The 24,091-nt window shown below is 47.2% G+C and overlaps 2 protein-coding genes across 2 annotated transcripts; one reads left to right on the top strand and one right to left on the bottom strand.

Annotated features, from left to right (window-relative positions):
* Nucleotides 1–200: 200 nt before the first annotated feature.
* Nucleotides 201–15,664, bottom strand: NIPAL4 (NIPA like domain containing 4). Its single transcript, XM_007528639.3, has 6 exons — nucleotides 15,466–15,664; nucleotides 10,311–10,550; nucleotides 6,575–6,631; nucleotides 4,803–4,893; nucleotides 3,367–3,527; nucleotides 201–2,357 (listed from the first exon to the last, which is right to left on the bottom strand). Exons 1-6 carry the CDS (start codon nucleotides 15,500–15,502, stop codon nucleotides 1,732–1,734), a joined length of 1,212 nt encoding a protein of 403 aa, XP_007528701.1. The 5' UTR covers nucleotides 15,503–15,664; the 3' UTR covers nucleotides 201–1,731.
* LOC107522820 (small nuclear ribonucleoprotein G-like) lies at nucleotides 13,159–13,713 on the top strand. The gene has a single exon (XM_060196988.1). It carries the CDS (start codon nucleotides 13,450–13,452, stop codon nucleotides 13,678–13,680), a length of 231 nt encoding a protein of 76 aa, XP_060052971.1. The 5' UTR covers nucleotides 13,159–13,449; the 3' UTR covers nucleotides 13,681–13,713.
* Nucleotides 15,665–24,091: the final 8,427 nt, after the last annotated feature.

The raw sequence follows: 24,091 nt of genomic DNA, 5'->3' as shown, positions 1-24,091 counted from the left end.
TCCTTTTGTATAAAGTGAGGGTGATCTGAAGTTCTAAGTGCTGGACTCCAGGGCTAATTAAGGGGGGATGTCTTTAATCAACACCCTCAAACAGCTTCTCCCTATGTATGGTCTAGACTGTGGGGATTTCCCCAGTGGCTACAACCCCTCCATCTCTAGAGGAATGGCTTTGCTCTCTGAAGGCACAAACACCAGGTAAACACACTGGAGGTCTTTATTCTAGACCATGCACCCAGTGCTCAAGCCCCTCCCCTCCCCAACTTGAGGTCCAGTGTTTTCATTTTAAGTACAGCACATTCACAGTAAACAGGAGGTTTGAGGCTAGAGGGTCTGGGGGCCACATATAGATCAGATGAGCCTAGGGAGCCCTGAGGTCCCCCTAGGAAGGTAGGTACACTTTTACCATGGGGCACAGATGAGGGTGTGCACAGAACAGACACTGCAGCAACTTGGGGACCAGGGACACATCTCTCCTTACAACTCTATAGGCTCCCTTCTGTCCCTCTCAGAGACCCTGGTACTCTGACACCCACACTTGCACCCAGAAAGAAGGGAGGGGAGGGAGATCAGGTCTAGCTCTCTCCAGCTTCTCTGGTTTCTTGGATTGCCACTGGCCAAAGATGAGGTTCCCAAAGGCACTTCTTGGAGCTGTCATAGCATGACACTTCCCAGCATGGCTGCTGTTCTTGGAACTGGGGACACGTGGACAGGATGCCACATGGATCAAGCTTATACCCCCACTTGGTCACTAAACAAAGCTGATCCCAATGACCTGACTCTGAAGAAGCACCAAAGAATGTCCCTGAGCCCTTTACTGGTCACCAGAGTAAACCCCCAAATCAGCCTCTGATTTCCGGTAGCCTGAGCTGCTCTCTGCCCAGTCTTGGCTTAGTGCCTTAGACTACTGTGCCCCCACCCCAAGCTCCCCAGATCATACTCCATTTTACTCCTTGAGGAAAAGGCAAGTGCCTTCTGCCAAATTCTGTCTTGGCAGCCAAGTTACTTTGTTTGGTTGGTGCCCCCCCCCCCTTTTTTAAGAGCAGTACAACTGCTGTGTTCTTTCCAGAGGGAGGATGACTAGGCTTGCTGGAAGCTCCCTTCACTATTGGTCCTGTTCTGAGCTAGTTCTTGGTGCTGGATCCCTTCAGATGGACAAAGGGAGGCAGAGACCCAGACACCAGCCCTTAGGATGCAGGAGTCGGGGGCAAGAGCTGTGGGGACATTTCCCTGAGACATCAGGTGGCTTTCACAGTAAGGTCAGCCAAGGCCTCAATCCTATCTCCAAGGAAGAGGTGACAAAAGCAAGATGTTTTACACTAGTTGGGTCTCTTTCAGCTTGGGCTTGAGGGACTTGGCCAGTTACTTCTGGGCACTGTGAGTGACACCTCAGTCATGCGCTGAGAGACAGTCTAGGAAGACTAGAGCTGGGCATTCACAACACCCAGCAGTTCAGGGAAGTTCTTCAACTGTGCTACATTCAAGGAGTCAATTTTTGCCTTCTTCCCGGCCACACACAGACAGCACCAAGGACACGTGTGGGTAGGAAGGTCTTCCTGGCACCAATTGACAATGGGGATTTGGTCTCTGAGGCTGTTCTTCCAGAAAGCTCTGCCACTACCACTCACTGGGTAGGGTTTATTTTTTCTTCCTGTAAGCAGCAATGAGGTATATGTATGTTCATGTTTCCAGAAAAGAGAACCCACTGGTGAGTGGCCAGGTGGCCCTGAAGCTCTAGGATTGTACTGTGAACACTTTGGTCTTCTGTGGTGATGGTGTGAGGGAGAGCTCAATATTGTCCACCAGCACGTTCTTGTCCTCCAGTCTGATGGTGGTGGGCTCGGGGGCAGGGGCCAGGTTGGGAGTCTTGTGTGTGTGGGGCAGGTTGATCTGGCCCACGTCCAGGTCCTTGAACGCATGAAGCATGAACACTCCCAGAATGATGGTGACAAAGCCTGACAGGGTGCCCACAATGGCCACGGCAGACATGCTATGCCACTCCTTCAAGAGGATGATGGAGGAGACCAGCACCACTGATGTGAAGAAGACATAGTAGATGGGAAACACCAGGGAGGTGTTGAAAATGTCTAGCGCCTTGTTGAGGAAGTTGACCTGTGTGATGAGGGACACCGCTAGGGTCAGGGACAGGATATAGGGCAATGGGTGGCGCACAACCGGCAGCCCCTGGAAGAAGTTCTTGATAGTGATGCCCATGCCCTTGACAGCAGTGACAGAAAAGGACCCGATCGCTGAGCAGATGGCAATGTAAACCAGGATGTTCCTCTGCCCGTAGCGGGGGGCCACCACAAAGATGAGGACGAGGCTAAGAACCAGCAGGAGCACAGCAAACACAATGTAGCCTGTGGTAAAGGGGGGGAGTGTGAGCCAAAGTGGGGTCACAAGCACCTTGGCCCTCTCCCCATGATTTCTCAAGAGGGGGGGGGTTAGGGCTCTCAGCCAGACAAACATGGGTCTGTGACATTTTCACTGCTTCTTTTTAAAATTGTATTTATTTTTATTAAACATTTTAAAAAGTGTTTTGTTTTACTTATTTAGGCTAGAGACAAAGATAAATTGAGATGGAAGGGGAGATAGGGAGGTAGGGAGAGAGAGAGAGAGAGAGAGAGAGAGAGAGAGAGAGAGACCTGCAGCACTGCTTCACTGCTTATCAAGCTTCCCTCTGCTCCTGGGGACTTGAGCCCAGCTCCCAGCACATTGTGTTGGGTGTGCTTAAGCAGGTGCACTACCACATACCCTTACAGCTTGTTAATAACTAGGGAATGTTACTGAATAAACTCTCAAGGCCTCAGCATTCTCCTCTAATATAGGGAGAATGATTAGACCTTCCTCACTGAGCATGATGGGACGAAGATAATGCATATTGGCTATGTTCATATACTAAAACTGGATCCCCAGTGTAAGGGTATAAGAGTTTGGGGTCTTCAGAAGGTCATAAAGGTTGAGCCCTCATAAATGGGATAAGTGACCTTATAAGAGGCCCCAGAGAGCTTCCTGTTCCTGCCACCATGTGAGGATGCAGTGAGAACCAGAGTGGGATCAAGCCTACTGGGACCTTGACCCTGAACTCTAGTATCTAAAGCTGTAGAAATAACTGTTGTTCCTAAGCCACAAGGTGTTCAGTTACAGCAATCTGAAGACACTACAACAACCCAGAAACAGCAGTTACAACCCTGCCTGGCCCCTAGAGAACCCAAGTGGCATCAGCAGGGAGGTCTGAAGCCAGTTCCAGCCCCATTCTTCTTACCAGCCTACCTTCCCTCCAGGCAGCCCCTGAGCTAGTCGGAGCCCTGCAGACCATGCACACACTCCCAGCCACAGTGCCCCCCCTTCCAGGGGCCTGATGCCTACCTGTGTCCCTCAGCTTGGATGCCATCTCAGTGACGGTGGTAACCTTCTCCTCCTCGGGCGAATGGATCACCATCACCGTACTGCCTGCCACACAGATGACACAGCCCAGCTTGCCCAGCAGGTTCAGGCTCTCTCCCAGTAAGTAGGAGGAGAGGAGCGCGCTGTGTGGGAGCCAGAAGAGGTGGTCAGAGGGACACAGGTGCTCCAGAGCCCCAGATTGAGGGACCAAGCCATGAGTGGGGGGAAACAGGCTAGGGGTCCCTGATCTTGCTACTTTAGTTTGTTTTTTTGCTACTGGTGTTATTGCTGGAACGCTATCCCTATACAATGGAACTACTGCTCCCAACAGCTATATTTCCCTTTTTTCCCCCTTATAATTTTATAGGACAAGGAAAAATTCAGAGGAGAGAGGGAGGCAGGGAGAGAGACAATGTAGGGAGAGACACCTGCAACACTGCTTCACCACTTTTGAAGTTTCCCTTTTGCAAGGAAGAACCCAGGTCCTTGCTAGGATAACATGTGCTCAACTAGGTGCACCACCACCAGGCCCCATACATTAAAAAAAAAAAAAATTTAAATACGATGTCTATCAGTGAGTGACCTTAATTCTAGAGGGGGGAATTCAGAGGGAGATCTAGAGAAGTCTAGACCCCTAAACACTGACGGATAGGAGGGTCTCTGTGTGCATGCAGGCATCAACATGCTTGTGCATTTCTTCCACTTTAGTTGTTGGAAGTGCCCCCAAGGAAGAAGAGTTGGAAGAACCCTTCAAAGTGCTTAACCTTGTTAAGCAGTGAACACATCTGCCATCAGCATTACAGCCAGGCTTTCAGTCTGGGCTTATCTAGCACTGGAGCCAGCAGCTACCCCGCCTCTACCGTCATGTGAGTCCATTGTAGGCTTGCTCTAATGATTCAGTGCGAATTAGGGTGATTTCTCCCCACTGTCCATCTCTGTGCCTTGGGGCCAGGACATCGTCATCCTGTCTTCCAGTGTATGTATCTGTATGCACAAACACAGTGACAGTGATGGGCCAGGCACAAAGCACAGAGCATATATGATACCCAAACTTCTTTGTTATCTGACACCTCAGAACTTTTTTTTTTCCTCCCAGAGCACTGCTCTGCTCTGGCTATGGTGGTGCTGGGTATTGAACTTGAGACCTTTGATGCATCAGGCATAATTAACAGTGATGCTTTCTCCCTAGCACCTACCTCACAACTATAACAGAGAAAAATAAGCTTTTCCAGCTGGCCTGGCCTGATTTGGCCCTTCACTGTCTAGTCCAGTCTGTGGGGTGGTAGAGAAATTGTCAATGCCAATGACTGGTGTCACCCCACCCCCACCACAGCCCAGCCCTCCTGTATAGCTGTCCCTGGCATCAACCCTTGTTAGCTACACAGAAGGGAGAGAGATAGCTAGAGGATGGGAAGAACCTTATGAGGACGCTCAGTGCTCCCAGAGGTGTGATGACCGTAGCAGGAGCAAAGGCATAGGCCCCAAAGTTGGCGACTTCTCCAGCAGCCACTAGGGAAGTAAGGGAGAGAGAAGGCTGGTGAGATTCCTGGGCACCATTCCTGCCCCTGTGAAGCAGCACTTAGGGCTCAAACACCACAAACATCCCAGCTAGGTGCTCCTTAAGATCCTCAGTCTAGGACCAGTGAAATAGCTCACTTGGGTAGTATGGTGCTTTGCCATGCTTGTGACCCAGACCCTCACCACTTTGAAGGATGCTCCAGTGCTGTGGTCTCCTTCACTCTTTCTCTGCCTTTATTTTATCTTAAGAACAAACAACAAAACCTGGGCTTGCATTGCGTCCCCAAGGAATTGATTGGAATCAGGCCCAGATTGTCCTAATCAAATGCTCCAGTTTTAGGGCTGACAAGATAGATCACCTAGCTAGCGCACCTGCTTTGCCATGCAGGAGACCCAGCCCCAGACTGCACTGGAGGAAACTTCAGTGGTGTAGTGTGTTTTCTTCTTTCACTCTGTTTCTCTGTCTTCGTTGATCTTAAAATGTTGATTTGGAGTGGTGAAGCCCAAGAAATGAAAAAGCAAACAAACATTCCTCCATTTAAAAGATGGATGCTCAGCCAGAGTCCAAGACATGACCTCTTTTTGTAGGCAGAAGCCTTCTTGCTCTGGGCTTTGAGCCCAGGCATAATAAAAGGGATCTCAGGGTCTGCCAACGCTTGTCCTGCATCTTTAAGGTAAGTTCTGTTTATCAAGCACAGACAGTTATAGACAATGATTCTTTAGATACTAGCTGGCCCATGAGGACACCTTTTCTAGAGGAATTGGGTGAGTCTATTCCAGCTTTTGCAGGTTCTCGAAGAATCCCAAGTCTCTTCTCCCTCTGGGTTCTCAGTCTGCCCCTTCCTACAGATGTCCCTTCTGTCCCCTTCAGAGGTGTGAGTGGCTGCCCTTGGACAGCAGGTGATGATGGAGGCAGCTCTGGTCAAGCAGAGGCCCAAGGCTGATGATGGGATCACTAATGGAAAGAAGATTAACTTTACATCCAGAAGATCAAGGGTTTTACAAAGCAAAGGGAAAAGATGAGGCAAAGCATGAACAGTCTCTAGCTGTAGGTCTGAGGACTCTAATGGGAAAGGGGCAGAGGGTTGAAGAGGAGGGCTGGGGGAGGTGGTGTTCAGGTGGGGGGGTGAGGCCTCAGATGGGGGGGTGAGGCCTGTGAACACATATCTCAGGGAGATGTGACATTTTACCCTCTTGAGGGTAAAATTGAGTTGAGTCCACAACAACTTCACAAAACAACACATGTTCAAGGAAAACCACAGGACAGAAGTTGGATAGCCAGTAAGACTGATTGGAAGGCAGAGAATACATGCCAGGGTGCAAGTTTGGCAGACTCGAGTGACCAACTGGAACTTTCTAAGTGAACACCCAAGTCACCCTTAGGAAAGGGGAAAGTGGGGTTCATGAGACTCCAGTGGGAGGTTCTGCCTTCTTGCATCCCAAGAGAAGGTGAGGCAATATACCAGTACTTTCATAGGGACAGATGTGGATGAATGACTGTTTTGAGGGTGGCAAAACAAGGGTGAGCTGCTTCCCCTGCCCAGACAGTCAGGATCCACTCCCTCACCAAGGAACTGGGCCCTCATGACAGCAGCTGAAATGCCCCATCCACACCTGCCTCCACCTCAGCTCTGCCTCCAGAGCCCACTGTCTTCTAGAAGGAGCCACTTACTGGTGAGAAATCCGGCCCACCACATGCCATCCTTCAGGTAGCCATAGCCTCCATCCACTGTGGGGGGTTGGGGGGGGGAGAACACAGAGTTAGAACTTGGCTCAGTTCCTGGGCTCCTCTCCTAACCTGCCTCCAGAAGTTCAACAGGTGTAGGCCTGGTGAGTTCTCACTGCTGCTCCCCTGCCCCCTGCTGGACAAACTCAGTCACCCCCTGGGTTTTAAACACTATCCACATAGCTGGGCCCCCGCCCTCTCTGTCTGCTTCCTGACCCTTCTTCCCAAGGCCAAATGTAGATCCAGCTGTTGACCTGACCTGTCTGGGGTCATGTTCACTCTCCCCCAGACCCCTTCCCCTAATGCATCTCCTGCCACCCTCACCACAGTATGCTCAGGTTTTCTTCCTTCTTCAAAACATGACCACATCCTCAAGGAATAGAGCTTGAACTGGAACCCAGGCAGTCTACTTCCAAACCCACAGGACACAGAATTGGATGTGTCTGGATGTGAACAGTCATCTCCCCATAGTCTGCTCCTTCTGCATTTTCACCCCAGATAATGGCACCAGCACCTCCCTCCCCAGGTACTCATGTTGGAAACCAAGTCAACATTGGGTCTGACCCACCTTGCCCTTGGGGGCAGTGAAACCCTACCCACTGTACTGACAGTCACTGATGTCTCTCCCCATACTGTACCCAGTCCCAAGACTGATGTCTCTCACCCACTGATCTCCCAGGCTCTGCGCTTCTCCTCCACTCCACTTTCCACCCAGCACCCAGAAATCACATGAGGTAATCACTCTCCCACTCAAGCCTTCCAGTCCAGATCACTTAATGGTGGCCTCTTTGGTCACTACCAGGCCACTCCATCACCTGGAGCCCAAGTCAGGGAATCCTAGGATACCCCCATAGATATGATGGGCCTAGACCTCTAACAGACCCCTCTCTCCACCATCACTGGTCACTTCCATCAGGAACATCACTCACCATAAGCCCTTTCAATGCCCTTTCCAGGACCTTGCCCTCACTATAATGCAGCAATGGTAGGGACTTCCCCAGTCTCTGAAGGCAGGCTGGGCCAGATTGCCTTGCCACTCAAGGAAGACTGGTCTGCAGATGAGTGTAGCCTAGAACGTTCCTTGCTGTGACCATGACAGTCCTTGTCAATCTGATAAGAGCTTGGAGATTACACAGGCTCCTGTGCTAAATATCAATACGCATGGGTCTCGGATCAGATTGATGTAGTAAACAGTTAATTGTATTTATATATTTTATTTAAGTTTGGGAGCTACTCTTTGCCCTAGTCTATCTTTTTAGTTCTATTCTCAACTCTGACTATATCTTCTCAGACAATATTTTTAGCCCACCCCCATGTTGCTCAGGCAAAAATCACTAAAGTCATGAACCCCTATGAAAATACCTAAAATAGACTTCTTAGTTGTTGTTTTTTTTTTCCCTCTAGGGTTATTGCTGGGGCTCAGTACCTGTACCACAAATCTTCTGCACCTGAGGGCCATTTTTTTCCATTTTATTGGATAGGAAAGAGAGAAATTGAGAGGGGAGGGGAATAGAGAGGGGAGAGAGAAACACAGACACTTGCAGCCTTGCTGTACCACTTGTGGGAGGTGAGAATTCTATCACCGAACAACCAATGTGCTTCACTGCTTGTGAAGTGATCCCCCCTACAGGTAGGGTGCCAGGGGCTTGAACCAGGATCCTTGCATGGGTTCTTGAGCTTCGTACTGTGTGCACGCTCAGCCCCTGACTTCCTTGCTTTTTACCACTCTAAAATTCTTTTTTGCTTCTAGGATTATTGCTGGCGTTCGGTGCCTGCACCACAAATCCACTGTACCTTGAGGCTATTTTTTCCCCTTTTGTTGCCCTTGTTGTTATATCATTGTTGCTGAGAAATGGAGAGAGGAGGGGAAGACAGAAAGGGGGAGAGAAAGATAGACACCTGCAGACCTGCTTCACCACTCGTGAAGCAACCCCCTGCAAGTGGGGAGCTGGGGGCTCGAACTGGGATCCTTACTCTGGTCCTTGCACTTTGCACCACCTGCACATAACCCGCTACACTACCACTCAAAAATTCTTATTCTTACCTGCTCTAGTCCTACTTTTCTAGTTCCTACTTATTAGATATTTTGTCTAATAACTTACTTTCTTTCAGATACCAAGTTGCAGATACGTTCCATCCCGACTTCCCTGCGCAGATGACCTCACTAATGTGTCCTGGAATCCCACCTCTCCAGAGCCCTACCCCACTAGGGAAAGACAGAAATAAGACTGGGGTATGGATCAACCTTCCAACACCATATCCATCTGAAAAGCAATCGCAGAAGCCAGAACTTCTTCCTTCTGCACCCCTAAAAGAATTTTGGTTCAGGGGCCAGATCGTGGTACACCCAGTTAAGCACACATAGTGCTATATGCAAGGTTAGAGGCCCTGCTCCCCACCTCTAGTGGGGATGCTTCAGGAGTGGTGAAGCAAGTCTGCAGGAGTCTTTCTCCCCCTCTCTCTATCTACCTCTCAATTTTCCTCTCTCCTATCAAATGAAAATGAAAAAAAAGGAATTTGGTCTACACTCCCAGAGAGGGAAAAGTGTTAGAGGAAAATGACTAAGGGGCTCTGAACTCCAATTCTACCAGGACCCAGAGAGAGAAGGGGGGAGAAGAAGAAAGACTTTTGGATATAGTAATAAGTGTAAGTGTGACTTAGAAGGAAAGAGAAGGCAAAGCAATAGAAAAAAATGGAATATAAATATGTGGATAGATATAGACCTAGACCTAGACCTAGACCTAGACCTAGACCTAGACCTAGACCTAGACCTAGACACAGACATAGACATATACTAGTCAACCCGTATCTGTGAAATTGGGAGAATCATTGCCATTTCCAGTGGACAGAATGGGGACACAGAACTCTGGTGATAGGAAGAGTATGGAATTGTACCTCTGTTATTTTGCAATTTTGTAAATCACTTAAAAAAAACCTTCTAGTCCCTTCTAGCTACCCTCAGACTCTGGCACCACACTTCTCAAGACCTCTTTGGTCTGGCCCTGCCCCAGTCTCTGACACCCTCCCCCATCTCCAGCCCTCCTGCTCTAGTCACACCAAGCCCCATTGGCATGCCTCACTCCTTCCCCTGGAGCCTTCATGTGCACTGTTGTTCTTTGTACTGTTTTCATCTTCAACTTTCCCCTTCACCTTGCTGTCTTCCTTTTATTAAATTATTGAGGCCAAGGTCTCCAGATCACCTTTTCCAGCACCCCCCATGACTCTCCAGACCTGGATTTTATAACCCCCCCAATATGCCCACAGCGCCATCCCCACAAAAGCACTCCTTATTCTATGGAATGGTTGCTGATTGAGCTGGCACATTTGGCAAGTGCAGAAAGCAGGATCATCCAATGAATGAATCCTTTCCTGTGTGATTCCACAACTGCTTCATGGTACCCCCATCATCTCCTAAACACAAGTATCCCTATGGGACAGACCCTATTGTCTTTTGTGTCTCACTAGCCTCACTTGAGGCACGTCACAAGATGTAGAAGGAGGAAGTTCTGACTCTCAGGCCTGTATCCCTCTCACCTGATCATAAAGGCTCAGGAATATTGAATTGTAAAGGGAGATATCCAGTGGTGTGTGTGTGGGAGGCAGGGACTGTATTCCTAGTGGGATGGGGAGGGAGACTGGCCCTCAAACTGTTGTAGAATCACCCCAGACCCTGGGAACCTACCAGCTCGAGTGGCCCCAGTGGCCACCAGCCGCAAGAGGCCCTTCTTCTTGAGGATGACACTGCTGCCGATGAGGAAGCTGGAGAGGATGGCCAGGCCCAGGCCCACATAGAAGCTATAGCTCTTCCAGAACCTCTCCCGCCAGCTGAGGGTGGTGGCATTGGCGGGGGACTCGGTGCCAAGGTCCTGGATGACCTGGCACAGGATTCGCTGGGAGGAGCAGTAGAGGCTGATCAGGGAGCCTGTAGAGGGGAAGCGGGGAAGAGGTGAAAGTCTAGGGCAGATGGCTACACACTTGTCAGGTTCAGAGCTGATCACCGTTTTAGTCCCCAGGCTTCAGTTACCGTGGAGTTACATTCCATACTGGGAATGCCCCCCCCCCCCCCCCCCGCAACCTCTAGGTGTCACTGAACCCCTCTCCTATCCTCTTCACAATCCCTCTATGCTGCCAGCCTGGGGCCTCCAACAACTGGGGAAAAGAGGGGTCTCCCCATTTTAGGAGGCTCTTCACTAATTCAGGCCATGTTAGGAGACTTAGGGTGTTGCTTCAAAGGACCAGGGATGGGTACAGGGACCACAATCCTTGCCAGGCCTACAGACGACTAAAAAGGAACATCTTGAGGGTTAGAAATGTTATCTCCCCAGGTCTGGGGAGATAGCATAATGGTTCTGCAAAATATTTTCATGCTGGAAGCCCCAGGTTCAATCCTCAGCATTACCGTAAGCCAAAGCTGAGCAGAGCTCTGCTATCTCTCTTTTGTTAAAATAGAAAAATTAATTTTTTAAAAAAATTAAGAAAATGAAATTAATTTCCTAGGTTTATTTGCTCAAACTTTGGTGCTCACACTCAGTGCTAGAAACACAGGAGTCTGGTGTCCCTGCTGTCTTATGTGACATCTGTCTCTGCTGTGCTTTCCAAGTCCGGAAGTCCTCAAGTCCAGAAGTCCTTAGCAGCACCCACCAAAGCCCTCCCTCTCCAGCTTGCAAACACTATAACACCCTATAGGACAAAGTCCTCCTACAGAATGAATCATGCTGCCCAAGTTCAAGGAAAGGCAGAACCTAGCCTGGAGCTGGTGCCGCACCACATGACCTCCTCACAGTGCTCTCTGGGACATAGGCACAGTAGCCATGTCCAGGCTTTTAGCTGAAGATACAGGGCCCAGACAAACTTATATCCACTTTAGAGGCAAGTGGTGAAGCTTGGACCCCAAGTCCATCTGAGGTCATAGCCTACTCTCTCAGACATGACACAACACACCATTCAGCTGAGACTAGAGGGTGGCTTCCTTGAAAGGCTAGTTATGATTCTGTGCTGAACATGAGTAGACATGGGTCCCACATCATATCAATGGAGTCTATAGCTAACGGTATTTATATACTTTCCTATATTTGGGAGCTACTCTTTGCTCTGATCCAGCTTTCTAGTCTAATTAACAACTCTGGCACCATCTCCCCAGCAACACCTGCATGTTAGCTGTCGGGCTCAGGCAAAAATTAGTACAGTTATGGGCTCCTTCTAATATACCTAAATTAGACTTCCTCGCTTTTTCCAAAATGGAGACTCCAAATCTCATCTGCTATATCCTTACCTTTAGTTCCTTGATTATTAAACTTTTTTTTTTTTTTTTTTGCTTTATATCTGACTGCTTTTCAGTCACAAAGTTGCAGTTGCTACCAAACCAACCTGACATCTCTGGATGTCCTGGAATGTGTCCAATGTGTCCTGGAACTAATGTGTCCTAGAACTCCACCTCTTCAGAGCCTTACTCTACTACGGAAAGATAGAAACAGGCTGGGAATATGGATCCACCTGCCAATGCCCATGTCCAGCAGAGAAGCAATTAGAGAAGCCAGACCTTCTGCCTTCTGCACCCTATAATGATCCTGGGTCCATACTCCCAGAAGGACAAAGAATAGGAAAACTTCTATTAAAGGGGATGAGATATGGAACTCTAGTGGTAAGAATTATATGGAATTGTACTCCTCTTGTCCTACAATTATTATTAAATAAATTAATTAATTAAACTGCAACAATTACAAAAAGGCTAGTTACTCTAAAACATAATTTACTACCACTGTTTAAAAATTGGGTTTCCCCGACTCCCCACTTGCAGGGGAGTCGCTTCACAGGCGGTGAAGCAGGTCTGCAGGTGTCTATCTTTCTCTCCCTTTCTCTGTCTTCCCCTCCTCTCTTTGCTTCTCTCTGTCCTATCCAACAACGACGACAACAACAATAATAACTACAACAATAAAACAACAAGGGCAACAAAAAGGAATAAATAAATAAAAATAAAATTTAAAAAAAAATTGGGTTTCATGTAGTGGGGGAGGAGATGCATAGCAATAGTCTTATTATCATAAAATAAATAAACTTGGAGCCTGAGGGATGGCTCATCCAGTATAATGCATACTTCTCCACAATTAGGACCTAGGTTTGAGGCCCTGGCTACCACATGGGAGCATCTACACAGAGGAAGCTTCATGAGTGGTGGAGCAGTGCTGTGGTGACCTTTCTTCTTCTCTGTGTCTCTCTGTTCCTCTAACCTTTTATTTTTTATTTTTATTGATTTACTATTGATTAGATAGAGACAAAGAAAAAATTGAGAGGGATGAGAGAAATAGAGAGAGAGAAAGAGACACCTGCAGCTCTGCTTCACCACTTGTGAATTTCTCCCCTGCAGGTGGGGACCAGGGGCTTGAACCAGAGTCCTTGCACATAGTAATGTGTGTACTCTACTGGGTGGGTATGCTACTGCCTTTCCACTTCACCTTCTGTCTTAAATATATATATATATGTAAATATATATAAAATATATATATATATATATATATAAAATATATGGCAAGGGTAGATAGCATAATGGTTATGCAAAGAGACTTTCATGCTTGAGACTCCAAAGTCTTGGGTTTAAGCCCCTGTGCCACCATAAGCCAGAGCTTAGCAGTACTCTGGTAAAAAAAAAAGTAAATAAATAAAATTATATATATGGGGGATGGAGAGCACCTGCTGGGAGTGGTAGAATTATGTAGGCATGAAGGCCCAGCAAAAACTCTGGAGTTAAACAAATAAATTAATAGATAATAAATACATTACTATTTAAAAAATCAAAAGTCCTTTGAGCTCACAGAGTAGACACCATGAGCAAGGGTCATCCTCCCAAACTGAAAAAATTTATGGGCAAGAAGTTGTGGTTGAAATTAAATGGTGTTAGACATGTCCAAGGAATACTGTGGGCATTTGACCCATTTATGAATCTTGTGATAGATGAATGTGTGGAGATGGCAACTAGTGGGCAACAGAACAAGACTGGAATGATGGTAATATGTGGAAATAGTATCATCGTGTTAGAAGCCTTGGAACAAGTATAAATGCAATGACTGCTCAACAGGAAGACTGCTCAACATGTTCCCTCCTCCACTGCATCTTTTCACTTTGATATAAAAATTAGGTTATGTACATTTTCTTACTGAGTTTTGTTAAATGAAAAAAAAAATTCAAAAGTCAGACAGCCCATCAACACTTAGTCTTTGCTTATCTTACCTGCATATCTTCCTTCCCGCAAGCCACCAGGTGACAATAGTCCCTTGCCTTACCCCCAACTGTGCTATCTCCCCAGGGTTACTTCATGTGTTTGATCCTGGTGGGCAGCTAGGTCCAGTTCCTGGTTCTTGATATGATAGCAGACCCCCCACCCTGTCCCGCTCTGGCCATCAATGGTGCCACACATTGAACCTGAGACCTCTCATATGCAAGTCTGGTGCGTGACCACTTCACTGTCTCCCAGGTTCAAGGAAGGGCCAGAGTCAAGATCCTATCTGGAGTGCAAAGGGCCCAGTTGATGGGTCAAAGCTAAGGCCATGCTGACTTCTCTTCTAATGCACAGAGACAGGGAACATAGCACCATACCCTGGGAGGCACACAACCTCTAGTGTCTTTGAGAAACTGAGGCCCTGGTTGTGGACAGAGCTGTCTGAGGCACACAAGCACCTGGGAGCAGGATTGGGTCTGGAAGCTGATAGGGGTCCTCTCTGCATTTTGTGCGACACCTCTCTCTTTCCAAGCCTTATGTCACAATCCAGACAAGGTAAAACAAGAGGCCGGCTTGGTCCCTAATTAAACATGTCCCGACTGCTCACTCCTGCTCTTCTGGCTTAGAGCCTAGTCTAGGGAGTTCCCTGCACCCAGGAAGTGAGCCAGAGCCTGGAAGATCCAGAGCCCAGCAAGGCAACTCCCAGGAGGAAGGGTGAGGCTGTTCCCACACTCTGCCCTGCCTTCTGCAGGTGGTCCTCCTGTGGGTGGAGACAGAGGGCCATAACTTGTCTGGGAGGAGGCTGGGGGCGGGAAGCCTGCAGCACCCAAGGATCTCAGCACCCTCACACTGAGCCAATCCTATAGGAGTGAAAATATAGAGAAAAGATGGGGGCAGGTAGTGGTGCACCTGGTTGTGTGCACATATACCATGCTCAAAGACCCAGGTTCAAGACCCTACTTACTACCTGTAGGGGGGAAGATTTACAAGCTGTGAAACAGTGCTGCAGGTGTCTCTCTCTTCTCTCTCTGTGTGTCCCCCCGTCTTGATTTCTATTGCTGTCCAATAAACAAATAAATAAACTACTAAAGGAAAAGGATGGAGCTGGCTAAAAGAGGTCTAATACATCCTGGCTGAAAAATGAGCCCAGGGTCCAACAATTCTTGCTTCTCTTCCAAATCTACTAGAACAGGGAAAGCCGGGGAAGGGGGCTGCCTTGTTGGTCGTCAGGTCAAAGCCAGAACTTCAGAAATAAAAGACTTCTTGCATGATCACTGTGCTGTCTCCCCAGCCCAGGCAGCCCCTTTTTGTGGAAGACTCAAGGGGAGATAAAAGAAGTGACAGACCCCCAGCCCTCCCCCCACTTCCCCCCCTCAATGGGCTAACTCTAACCCATCACCCAGAACCAGCCCCCAGAGGTGCTTGAAGCCCAGAGGGGAGGAGACCTGCACCTCTGGTTCCTGGTGACAACTATGCACAAAGCCAAGGACTTTTCGTCTTTATCCCTTACTAAAAGAAAGTAAGTAACAAAAGAAGTTAAAAGATGGCTTTGGTCTGGGAGATGCCGGGTGTCTGTATTCCCCTCCCTTCACTTGCTCCCTCCCGTACCCCCAGCCCCACGCACCGTTCTCGCAGCTGGTGTTGCTGACCCGCAGCTCCATGGGGCCCGGGGCTCCCTGATCCGGAGCAGGTGGCTTTGCTAGTTCCCGCACTGTCTGTGCCTCACTGCCCAGCTGCGGGGTCCGGGCCGGGGGTGGGGAGGATGACGCGCCCAGCCCTGGGAGGAGTCACTGAGGAGTCTTGGGCAAGTCACTTGAGGAGTCTTGGGCAAGTCACTTGAGGAGTCTTGGGGACCATGGGCGCAAGCTGGAGGGGGCGTACGCCCTCCCAAAGGCTCGGAGCTTAGGCGCCAGCATCCAGCACCCAGCACCCAGTCACCGCCGCCATGGAGGCCTGCGGAGCAAGGGGCGGTCCCCGCTCCGCCCTCCCCTGGTGGCATCTGCAATGGCCCAGGAGGATGCGAAAAGGGGAGGGTTTTTTTGTTTGTTTGTTTGTTTTAACCCAGGTGGAAGTTTACAGAACTGATTTATAAGAGTCACAAAAACAGTAAAGACAACCCCCTTCCTTTCAATATGTCTGTGTCACTGGCTTCCCGCTGTGTCAACTTCCTATGGGCAGAAAAAGTCTGTATTTTAAATACCCAGAAATTTGCCCAAGGCCCTATATGTAAAAATGCAGGGTTGGGTGGGTGGGTATATACACCCCCCCACCACCAAACTGGATCTCCTGATGGGTTATTCCAGCATGTGGGGGTGGGGCGGGGGGAGGGGGACGCTTTTCTATCTTGCTGCATAATTTTTTTTTGGTGTGTGTGTGTGTGTGTGTGCCTGCAAGATTCCATTGCTTCTGGTGGATATGTGTTGTTGTGGCGGTCTGGTGTTGGGCTGCACCGCGGAGAAGAGAGTGGAAGTCCAGAGCAAAGGGGTACACAAATCTTTATTATAGGATGGGGGGGGGTGGTTCAGACCACGTGGAGCCAGCTGGCAATGGCCGTCCCCACTACCTGACCACAGGGGGAGAGAAGGGGGCGAGATCTGAGAGAGGGGGAGCTGAGAACCCAGAGAGAGAGCGGGGGGGGGGGGGCTTTTTATTGGGCGATAACCAGGGGTGATGTGTGGGGCCAGGATTGGTTGAAGGGGGCACTGCTAGGATTTCGCTGGGCGTAGTAAAACCTGGGGGCGGAGACTGCATCAGAATAACTCCTCAGCAACAGATATGCACGCTTACACTGTGTGTGTGTGTGTGTGTGTGTGTGTGTGTGTGTGTGTGTGCGCGCGCGCGTGCGCTAATTTCAAGCTGGCATAGAAATTTCAAGCTGGCATACAAGGGAGAGAGGAACAGAGGAGGGATACCACAGGGCGACTTTGCCATTCATTGTGCTTCCCCCAGTGCTGTCCGAGATGCTCTGCACTAGGGGCTTGAACCTAGAACCTCTGGTGTGGTAAAATGTGAGCTGGATCTGTGAGTTGTCTCCCATCCTCTGGATGACTTTAAGCAAAGTCACTTTCCTTAAGAACCCATATCCTATGTGTCCCAGGTTAGATAATTGTGATAAACAGTTAATTGCATGTATATATTTTCTTCAAGTTTGTGAGCAACTCTCTGCTCTAGTCTAGCTTTCTAATTCTACTCTCATCTCTGACACCATCTTCCCAGACAATACTTTTAGTTCACCCCTATGTTCACTATCAAGCTTAAGCAAAGATTACTAAGACATGGGCTCCTAGAAACATTCCTAAAACAGACTTTCTAGCTTCCTTCCACCCTTAAGTCCCTACTTTCATCTGCCATATTCCTACTTTGTGATTCTTATTTATTAAACAATTTGTCCTGCTTTCCATTTTACTGCATTTCAGCTACCAAATTCCAAATGTTACTATGATTCCATCTTACTTCCCTGGGCAGATGACCTCACCAATGTCTCCTGGAATCTCATCTCTCCAGAGCCTTACCCCACTAGGGAAAGATAGAAACAGGCTGGGGGTATAGATAGAGCCATCAATGCCCATGTCAAGTGGAGAAGAATTACAGAAGCCAGAACTGCCACCTTCTGTACCCCAAAAATAATTTTAGTCCATAATCCCAGAGGGGTAAACAAAAGGAAAGTTTCTAATGAAGGGGATGGGGCACACAACTCTGGTGATGGGAACTGTTTGGAATTGTATTCATTATCTTACAACTTTGTAGATCAATACTAAATTGCATGCGCGCGCACACACACACACACACACACACACACGAATCAATGTCCTCCTTTATCAATTAAGACAGTCCTTTTGGTTCCTTTGCATTTGTGTTTACATGTATATTTGTGTGTGCATGTGTTATGTGTGTCACCATAAGGTCTCAGGCTGCATGGGCCAGACAGAGATCAGCAGTGAAGGGAAGTTGATACCAGTGGTGACAACTTCCCAACAGCAACTCATTGCCAACAGTCCACATCTAGGGTCTCTCCTTGCACCTCAGCTTCAGGGGAATGTGGCAGCAGAGGTCACACAAGAACTGTGGTATCTCTCCTCCTCTCTGTGTCTCCTCCCCCCTCTACTTCTCTATCTAGAAAAAGTAAGGAAGGAAGGAAGGAAGCAAGGAAATAAGGAAGGAAGGAGAGAGAAGGGAGTCCATTGGGAACAGTGGAATCGTGCAGAGAGCCTGGGAACTCTGGCAGCAAACAAACAAGCAAAACACAAAACCACTGTGAGTTATAGGAACTGGGGGAATAGATGCTGTAGCTGTTCACTTTTATTGGCATGGCCTTGAAGAATAAGCTTGCTCTCATGGCTATAGCCAGTGATATTCCAGATTGTTAGGAAAATGTCAATGCTGGGGCTCCTCTTGCGGTCTGCCTACCCATACTCATTTCATCCACCCATTCATTTATTCCTTCATTCTGCTTCTACTTCTTTTCCTCCTCCTTCCTCTCTCCCCTTCTTCACCTTTTTTATTTGTCATCACTGGGACTTCATCTCTCCAGGGAAACTCCCCCCCCCGGCCAACTTTTTCAGATTGAAATACAGAAACAGAAAGAAACATGGAAACTTCATCCAGTATAGTGGGGTAGGGCTAAAACCTATACTCTATCTTTCCTGACAATTGTATCTCACTGTTTTATTCTTTTCTTCCTTTCTTTAAGATTTGATTTATTTATTCATGAAAGAGAATATCAATATCACTCTGGCACATATGTTGCTGGAGATAAAACTCAGGACTTCATGCTTGAGAGTCCAACACCTTGTCCACTATGCAACTCCCTGGACACTGCTTTTTCAATGAATATCTCTGCTTGACTATCCATGGCTCTTTCTGGATTATTTACCAGTGGGGAAGCAAGAACCAGGTTTTTCTCCTAGCAACTCAGCTGGGAACCTCTAAGAACAGTGGAAATATGAAGAAGTCAAAAATGGGGTGCTGGTTCCTCATGGGCAAGGCTGGGACCCTGAGAGAGGAATTGACTTGAGAACCAGCATCCTTCCTCTCACTTGAACCTCCCTGCCACTCAGAACAACCTGGGCTGGGAATCAGTGTTCATTTCTCTTGGTTTTAATTACTTTATTTTATTAGAGAGAGAGAGAGAGAGAGAGAGAGAGAGAGATGAAAGAGAGAGTATGCAGAGTACCACTCTGGCATAGATGGTGCCAGGATCAAACCTGGGACCTCAGACTGGCTATTTCTGTGCTCTACCCACTGTGCCACCTTCCTGAAACCTCTTAGGATGCCTGAGGCCCAAGCCTAGAACTCTCACTGCTCTCAAAACTCCATGACTTTTGCTTCTAGAACATAGGGTGAGGGATGTGGTCTGGGTCCCTCTGGTCTGCTGTTTTGAAATACCCAGAGCAGATGGGTCCCATGTGGTCTTATGGTGTTAGAGCAGACCCTGTGTTTGAGAACCAGAACCACATACATTGGAACTCATAGAACCACTAAACTTCCAGGTGCAGGACTATGCCCCCTTACTTAATTACTGGATTTATTTATTTGACATAGAAGCAGAGCATTACTCTGGTACATGTGATGTTAGAAACTGAACTCGGGACCTCAAGCTGAAAGTCTAATGCTTTATCCACTGCACCACCTCCTAGGCCTCACCTTGTGATAGAAGAAAGAGATAGATGACTTCTCAATGCTGGGTGACTTTGAAGTCTGTGGGCAAACAGCTGAGGTTCTGGGAGTGGCAGGGAGTGCTGGAATCTACTGAGGAGGCCTCCACACCCTCTCTGGGCCTCAGGCCCCATTTGTTCTGGGGGAGTTGGGGGGTTGGGAGGGGGTGGGTAGGTCAGAGCTCAGACATAAAGGCCCCTATTGAGCCCAGGCACCTCCTATGCTTCTGACAAAGCCCTTTTCTCTGGGGTCACAATAGCCTTGTCAGGCAGGTAGCAAGGCTAGTTGCGTTGTCTCCCCAGAAAAGAACAGGGGTCACTTGTTTGCCCCAGGCTCATCTCTGGGGGAGGGCGGGTGGCTTTGGAAGGGACAGGCCAGCCAGGGACAGACAAGCTCTGTCCTCAGCTTGCCAGGCACTAGGCGACCAGCCTCCTCAACTTTGCCCCATTAGTCAGGGATGAATGGGAGAATGCACTTACCAACACCCTATGTTCCCAAAACTCAGACAGTGCTGGTCTGCAGTGAGCTGTCCCTTGGGGCAACCATGGCACTTGGCACTTTGGGGATCAGCTGCTCCCCTGTGCTGGAGACTGTACATGTGCATCATTTGGTTGTCAGCAGCCTTCCTGACCTCCCAACCCCAAGGCCAGACCGATCCAGCTCTGCCCCACAGACTCCAGGTTCAGAGTCAATCAGATCACAAAGACTTAGTAAGAACTTGTAAACCATCTCAGCATATTATTTTCTTAGTATTGATGGCATGTTGAGATGCCAGTATTACACATATGTTAAGTACCATACTATATAAGTTCATATCTCTTTCTTTATTTTTTTATTAAATGGGTATGAAACACCTTTAAATCACACATATGAAGGGTACCAGGAGGTGGCTCAGTGGATAAAGCCTTGGACTCTCAATCTCTGGCATCCCACATACCAGAATGATGCTCTGGTTCTCCTCCCTCTTAATAGCAAACAAATATATAAATAAAATCATATACATAAAATTGATGACTAGAAAAAAATGAAATGACAAAGTTAAACTGGTAGATATTAACAAGAGAATGGAGTGGGAAGACTGGCAAAATAGCTCAACTGGATAATGCATTGCTTTACCATGTGCATGACATAGGTTTAAGCCAGGCTCTCACTGCATGAAAGGAAGCTTCAGTGCTGTCTCTCTCTCTCAATCTCCCTCTCCCTCCTTCCCTCCCTCCCTCTCTCTGTCTATTTCTCCTTTTACCTAAAAACAACAAACCAAACCAAACAAAACCAAAAACAAACAAACAAACAAACAAACAAAAAACCTGTTGACACATATACATACACATATGCATATGAACTGAGTTGACCTAAGGGGAAGTAGGGGAGAAAATGGGGGAAAAATTGGTGGGTTATATTTGTTAAGAAAAGAAACAAAGGGGGCCTGGTGGTAACACAGCAGGTTAAGTGCACATGGACCAGAGTGGGGGGGGGGGAGTCACTTCAGAAGTGGTGAAGCAGGTGTCTGTGTTTCTCACCCCCTCCTCTCTCTATTTCTCTCTGTCTTATCAAACAACAACAGATAGCAATAACAACAACAAAGATAAACAACAAGGGCAACTAAAGGGGAAAAAATAGACTCCAGGAACAGTGGATTCATAGTGCAGGCACTGATCCCCAGCAATAACCCTGAGGCAGAAAGAAAGAAAGAAAGAAAGAAAGAAAGAAAGAAAGAAAGAAAGAAAGAAAGAAAGAAAGAAAGAAGGAAAGGAAATGAATCAAGATTAAAAAGAAGAAAGAAGGGGGCTGGGAGATAGCTCACCTGGTTGAGCACACAATTTGCCATAAGCAAGGGCCTGGGTTCAAGACCTCGGCTACCATGTGGGAGCACCACATCAAGGGGAAGCTTCACATGAGCAGGGGGGTAGTACTGTGGTGTCTCTCCTCGTTTTCTCTCTCTCTCTTTCTCTCTCTGAATCTCCCTTTCCTGCTTTGTCTCTCATCCTCTACCTGGAAAAAATAGTTCACTGGGGGCAGCAGAATCATGCAAATGCGAATTGCCAACAAAGCAAAATTAAAAAACAATTAAATGCTTTATTTGTTTATTTTAATGAAAACACCAAGAGAAAGACACAGAGAAACAAAGATCAGAACACTGTTCAGCTCTGGCTTATAGAGGTGGGGAGACTGAGAATGAGACTTAGGAGCCTCAGGCAGGAAAGTCTTTTGCATCACCATTATGTTGTCTTCCCAGCCCTAAAAAAAATAATGGGCCAAGCAGAGGCTGACATGAGCTCCAACAAACAACAGCTTGTGACCTGGGATTCTCTGGATAGGGTAGGATACTGGGCCTTCAGCAGGAGGGTGAATAAGGGGTGAGACCACTCTTGGGTTAGAAAACAGAGGCCAGGGGAAAAGAGAAAGGAAATCTTTTGATTATTTCTGAAGCTCACCCCCCTCACTCCAGAACCAGTCCCCAGGGTGGGACAGCCACTCTTAGTAGGCTCCCCGCTGAGCTATTGTCTTTGTTAGGCCACAAAGATAGTATCAACAAATTCAAGAGCACTGAAATCATAACAAGTATCTTCTCAGACCACAATGGAGTAAAGTTAACATTTAACAACAAACAAAAAATTACTAAAAGTCACATAATTTGGAAACTCAATAAGATGCTGCTTAAGAACCGCTGGGTCAGAGAACCACTCAAGCAAGAAATTCAAGTGTTCCTGGAAACAAATGAAAATGGAGACACAAGCTATCGAAATATTTGGGGCACTAATTCATAGCCATACAATCACACATTAGATTTCAAGAAAAAGCTCAAATAAACGACTTTACTTCATGCTTTAAGGAATTAGAGAAAGAGGAACAAAGGAACCCTAAAGCAATCAGAAGGACAGAAATCACTAAAATTAGAGCAGAAATAAACAACATTGAAAATAAGAGAACCATACAAAAGGTCAATGAAGCCAAATGTTGGTTCTTTGAAAAATTAAGCAAGATTGAAAACCCCCTAGCCAGACTCACTAAAAAAAAAGGGGGGGGGAAGAATACTCAAATAAATAGAATTGTAAAGTATAGAGGAGTGATCACAACTGACACCACAGAAAACCAGAAAATCATGTGAAACTTCTATGAAGAACTAACACCACCAAGCTAGAAAATCTGGAAGAAATGGAAGAATTCCTAGAAACATGCCCTTCAAAAACTGAACCAAGAAGAACCACAAAACCTAAATGCAACAATCACAGACAAAGAAATCAAAACAGTTATTAAGAATCTTCCCAACAGCAAAAAGTCCTCACCAGATGGCTTCACAAACAAATTCTACAAAACCTTCAGGAAATAGTTAATACCCATACTTCTAAAGCTTTTCCATAAGATCAAAGAAATAGGAACACTCCCTTCCAATTTCTATGAAGCCAACATCACCCTGATACCAAAAGCAGATAAGGACACAAGTCCTGGAACCTCTAGGGCGGGGCTCACTTTCCTGCATGATTCTCTCAATTCATACCAAATCATATTCCACCCACTTATCCCAATCTAGTCAATTCAAGGAGTACCACCTTAGCATGCTTCACTTCAGACTGTGTCCAGAGAGGTCAGGCATGGAATGTCAACCCTTCACCCTCATTACTCAGGTGAGACCTTTCCTTTCCTATTCTCAAATTCCATTCCAGGAGGTTCATTCCCTAACAAAATCCCAAAACCTAGATATAAACCAGGTCCAGTAAGATAGAGCATTTGTTCACATGTATCCATAAATTAGGGCAAAATATATACCTGAAAGCAAAAATACACAATAGTCTGAAGTGAGTCAGTATCAAGTTCATAATGAAATAGTGTCTACTTAGACTTAGATACTCTCTTTACCTATTTCCTATTACAGTTCTCTCACTCACTCCAAAGCTAACCTCATCAAAGCAAGGACTGCAAAAGCTGAAAAAGGATAAGAGACTGGCATACTTTAATGATGACTCTTTAGTCATTATCAGGCCACCCCATCAGCTGGGTCCCTATTCTGGGAGTCCTGAGATTCCCAAACAGACATGATGGGCCTAAACCTTGAATAAATCCCTTTCTCCATGGTTACCAGTCATCTATATAAGGAACAACAAAATAGACTCCTTTGTGGGCCCCCATAGGACCTTGCCCTCAACTTGAATCAACAATGGTAGAGAATGTTCCATCCTCCAGTGGGAGGCTGGACAATATGCTCTATGCTACACTTGAGGAATATTGGTCTATTTTCGGGCAGCCTAGAATGTTCCTACTCATGACCACAGAATGTGAACTCAGGTCTATAGGGCATCTTGGAATGTTCTTACTGATGACCACAGAATATGAGGTCAGATCTACAGGGATGCAGAGGTTACATAGGCTCCTAAGCTGAACATGGGCCCCAGATCACATCAAATCAATGGGGTTTGCAGTCAACAATATTTATACATCTTTTCCATATTTGGGAGCTACTCTCTTCCCTGTTGCAGCTTTTTGGTCCTTCTGCCATCCATGACATCAGCTCCCCAGACAATAATTAAGATCCATCTGCATATCAGATTTCAGGCTCAGGCAAAAAATAATACAAAAACAAACAAACAAAACCACTA

This window comes from Erinaceus europaeus, chromosome 9 (assembly GCF_950295315.1).
Source record: "Erinaceus europaeus chromosome 9, mEriEur2.1, whole genome shotgun sequence".
In the NCBI taxonomy this organism is placed as follows: domain Eukaryota; kingdom Metazoa; phylum Chordata; class Mammalia; order Eulipotyphla; family Erinaceidae; genus Erinaceus; species Erinaceus europaeus.
Note: the sequence above shows the minus strand (reverse complement) of the source record. Positions and strands in the feature narration are given on the sequence as shown.

Bases quoted from the DNA above. Each gene is read 5' to 3' on its own strand.
- NIPAL4 (XM_007528639.3), bottom strand. From the start codon at position 15,502: ATGGAGCTGCGGGTCAGCAACACCAGCTGCGAGAACG. The intron at 10,551-15,465 runs GTGCGTGGGGCT...TCCCCTCTACAG, and splicing joins CAACACCAGCTGCGAGAACG to GCTCCCTGATCAGCCTCTAC. The intron at 4,894-6,574 runs GTAAGTGGCTCC...TTACTTCCCTAG, and splicing joins GTGGGCCGGATTTCTCACCA to TGGCTGCTGGAGAAGTCGCC.
- LOC107522820 (XM_060196988.1), top strand. From the start codon at position 13,450: ATGAGCAAGGGTCATCCTCCCAAACTGAAAAAATTTATGGGCAAGAAG.